The sequence below is a fragment of the Fukomys damarensis genome, unplaced genomic scaffold (assembly GCF_012274545.1).
Source record: "Fukomys damarensis isolate Sample0158 unplaced genomic scaffold, DMR_v1.0_HiC HiC_scaffold_39, whole genome shotgun sequence".
In the NCBI taxonomy this organism is placed as follows: Eukaryota; Metazoa; Chordata; class Mammalia; order Rodentia; family Bathyergidae; genus Fukomys; species Fukomys damarensis.
The window spans coordinates 53,522,769-53,526,315 of NW_022900951.1; the positions used below are offsets into that span (position 1 = coordinate 53,522,769).

Below are 3,547 nucleotides of genomic sequence, written 5' to 3' on the forward strand. Positions count from 1 at the left end.
TTGTGCTGAGGTTGTGTTGTTTTTTTTTTTTTTTTTTTTTTTTGGTACCGGGGATCGAACTCGGGTCCTTGCGCTTGCGAGGCAGGCCACTGAACCGCTGAGCTAAATTCCCAGCCCTAGGGTGGTATTGTTTATCGCTGTCGGTGTTGGCTGTGTTATCTTTCCCTGGCTTATAGTTTTTGGCCTTCCCCTTTCTCAGAGACTGTGAACCAGGAAGAGAAGAGTGGCCCAGGTGCAAGTGGGGGCAGCAGCAGTGACCCTGACAGCTTCTTCAACTCCAAGGTGGCGTTATTTGCAGCCGTTGGTGCCGGCTGTGTCATCTTCCTGCTCATCATCATCTTCCTGACGGTTCTACTACTAAAGCTGCGCAAGCGGCACCGCAAGCACACACAGCAGCGGGCAGCTGCCCTCTCACTCAGTACCCTGGCCAGTCCCAAGGGGGGTAGTGGCACCACAGGCACTGAGCCCAGTGACATCATCATCCCCTTACGGACTACAGAGAACAACTACTGCCCCCACTATGAGAAGGTGAGTGGAGACTATGGGCACCCCGTCTACATCGTCCAGGAGATGCCACCCCAGAGCCCGGCGAACATCTACTACAAAGTCTGAGTGCCCAGTTCGGCCTTGGGCCCTGAGGGACAGACGGCCTGGACTGGATCTCTCCTTTTCCCCCAACACCTCACCCCTGCCAGCTGTGCCCACCTTTGTATTTAGTTTTGTAGTTTCTTGGCTTTTATAATCCCCTTTTTCCCTGCCCCCTGGGCTTCGGAGGGGGGTGCTTGTGCCCCCAAACCCCATGCTCTTGTGCCTTCCCCCTCTGGCCAGGCCTCTGGGCTCGGTGGGGGCACCCTTTCTTGGAGGGCAGGGTTGGATGCTGATAGACAGCAGGCAGGGAGATGGCCCCCTGGCCCTGCCCTTTCCCTCGCTCCCTTTCCCCCTTCCCAGGACTGCTCGTCCACTATCATCACTGTTTTTAATGCTTTTGTGTTCATTTTTTTAGCTGTCAACTCATTTTCATCTGTTTTTTGAAGAAAAATGGAAAAAATATACAAGGCAGCTCCTCCTCAGGCTTTTTGAGCCTGGTTTGACCCAGTATAAGAGGGCCTGGGGCAGGATGTGGCCAGCCAGGAAGCAGAGGATGGCATTGCTTTTATAGACTCCTTGGTATTTCAGGGGGTGGGGGAGGGCAGGCCACACCCACATAGGAGAGTGCCACTGGGCAAAGTGTACCACCCTCCCTCCTCCTACAGAACTGATCCTGGCAATGGGGTAGTGGCTGCCATCCTTCCACCAAAAAGAAAAATAAAATCCCTTCCTTGTGGGATTCTTGGGCATCTCCTGCCTCCCTCACTCTCACGGTAATTAATGTCTTAATTGGCTGTTGCCTGGGGAACAGGAGAGCTGCTGCAGGCAGATGACCTCATGGGGGGTGGAGGGAGGTGAGGTGCCCAGGTGGCTATTTGCCCTGCAGAGCTGGGAGTTCCCCACCGCCACCCTGTTCTCTCCTTACCTTTGGCATCCTTTGGCCCAGTGGGGAAACAGAGGCCCAAGGTGAAGACCTAAGCGGGTAATAAGGCCAAGTGACCTGCTCCTTTTCTGGAATTTAGCACAGATGGGTGCCCCACACTCACACGCCCAACCTGATCCCCACTGCCCCTCCCCACCCTCCAGTCATGGGCTGGGGCCTGGAAAGAGGAAGAGTCTGCCCAGGGTTGCCCGCTGTGCACTTTGACCCCAGCTCCTTACCAGCACGGCTGCTAACAGACTGCCACAGAGGGTATACCTTGAGGCACTCCCAGAGCAGCTATGGAAGGAGCTGGGCCTTACAACCATCCACCTCCACACTGCCTCCTGGCCAGCTGCCCACCCTGGTGCCAGGTGGGAGAGGGAGCAGAACAGCCAGCCCCTTCCAGGTGGCAGTTGGAAGGGTTTTTGTGTTTTGTTTTGTTGTTTTGTTTCTGTTGCCATTTGTGTAAATACTAGTCTTTTTGGAAAAAAATAATGTAAAGATGTTTTGTATAAACTCTGAATTATTTTCTTGTTGCTTTTTTCTTAGAAAAAAACGAGAACTAAAAAAAAAATTAACCACATGGAGAAATGGGTGTAAAACGGTGTCGTGATGTTGGGGAAGGGAGTGTAAGAGTATGTTTGTATGCATGCATCGTGTGTGTGTGTGTGTGTGTGTGTGTGTGTGTGTGTGTGTGTGTGTGTGTGTGTACATACACAGGTACTGTGATGTGTGCCCAAACTACAGGTGATTGGGCAGGTATGGGAAGAGAATGTCTCACCTAGCAGAGTAAGATGTTTCAAGGGCCTTGTGCCTTGTGCCTGCTGCTCCCCTCCCCACCCAGGTTTCTCTGTCCTCTTGTTCTGCTGTCATGGAGCCTGGAACCATCCTGTCCCCTCTGTAGCACAGGCCCTAGGCATCTGCCCATTTTGACACCAGGCTCAGCTAGAAAGAGTTGATGGGGGAGGGGGTGTTCCCATGGGGACTTGAGTGTGTCCGAACATACTGCCACCACCTGGCTGGACCTAGATCTGGAACCTGCTTGCAGGTCTAGCCTTGCCTTGCCTCAGGACGCTGGAAGTAATGGCTAGAAATAACTTCCTAAGAGCTGAGTCCCAGCCTCGGCCTACCAGGTACTGTGGTGGCTTCAGGCTGCTGCATTCACCTCTCTGACAGAATCATCTTTTCCTGTGTTCAGAGCTGGCCACACCAGAGCTCACTGGCAGTGGGAGCCCTCAGCTTAGGGCAGCTCTGAGCACTCCATCTCCCTTCCACAGGCTGATGAGTAACTTGGTTGGTGAGGGCCCTTGGTTGGTGAGGGGTTGGCCTCAGTCCCACAGTAGAGCTGCAGACTGGCAGGGCTTGGGGCCTCCTGCTCCAGTGTGGAGCAGCCTGTGGGTCTTGAGGGAAGACTCCCTGTGGAGATGGCTAAGACAGATGTCAGGGGAGGAAGGAAGGCAAGTGAGATTTCAGCAGCTAAAACTGGGTAAGGCCGGAGAGGAAAGGAGAAGGAAGGAAGGGGAGGGTAAGTAAGGGATCCAGAGCAGGAAAACCTCAGAGAACCAGCCATAGAGCAGGCTGGGCTCTGTGGGAAGTGGGGAGCACATGGAGAAGGAAGGGAAAGGATAGCTACGGGACTTGCAGGCAGAGGGAAGGGAGGCTGGGCTAGAGCAGGGTTGGGCTGGGGTGCTCCTGGAGCCAGCTGGGGCAGAGGCTGTTTATTTGGTTTCTCATTAACCAGAGGAAGTGCCTGAATCAGATGGGGCCTCTGCTGTTTGACTGCCTGCCCAGAGTGGGGGCTTGAGGCTGGGGTCTCTAACAAGAGCTGCTTCAGGCCAGATGAGTGCCTCCAACTGAAGAGAGCTGGATGCAGGCTGGGTGAGCCCCTCCTACACTTCTCCAACTGAGTACCTTTTAGGGTCTCCTGCCAGGTTCAGGCTACCTGCTGCCCTTGCCAGACAGGTGGGGGATGGAATTCCTGGGGGCCCTGGGAGTAAGCTGTGGAATGTAAAGTAAGATTGGAAGAAGAGGGCTGAA

At 54.2% G+C, this 3,547-nt stretch overlaps 1 protein-coding gene across 1 annotated transcript in view; it reads left to right on the forward strand.

Annotated features, from left to right (window-relative positions):
- Efnb1 (ephrin B1) overlaps positions 1 to 2,003 on the forward strand; it is a 12,612-nt gene extending 10,609 nt beyond the window's left edge. Inside the window, exon 5 of the mRNA XM_010632175.3 lies at positions 200 to 2,003. Within this exon, the coding sequence (XP_010630477.1) occupies positions 200 to 612 (413 nt within the window). The 3' untranslated portion in view covers positions 613 to 2,003. The remainder of the gene's footprint in view (positions 1 to 199) is intronic.
- Positions 2,004 to 3,547: the final 1,544 nt, after the last annotated feature.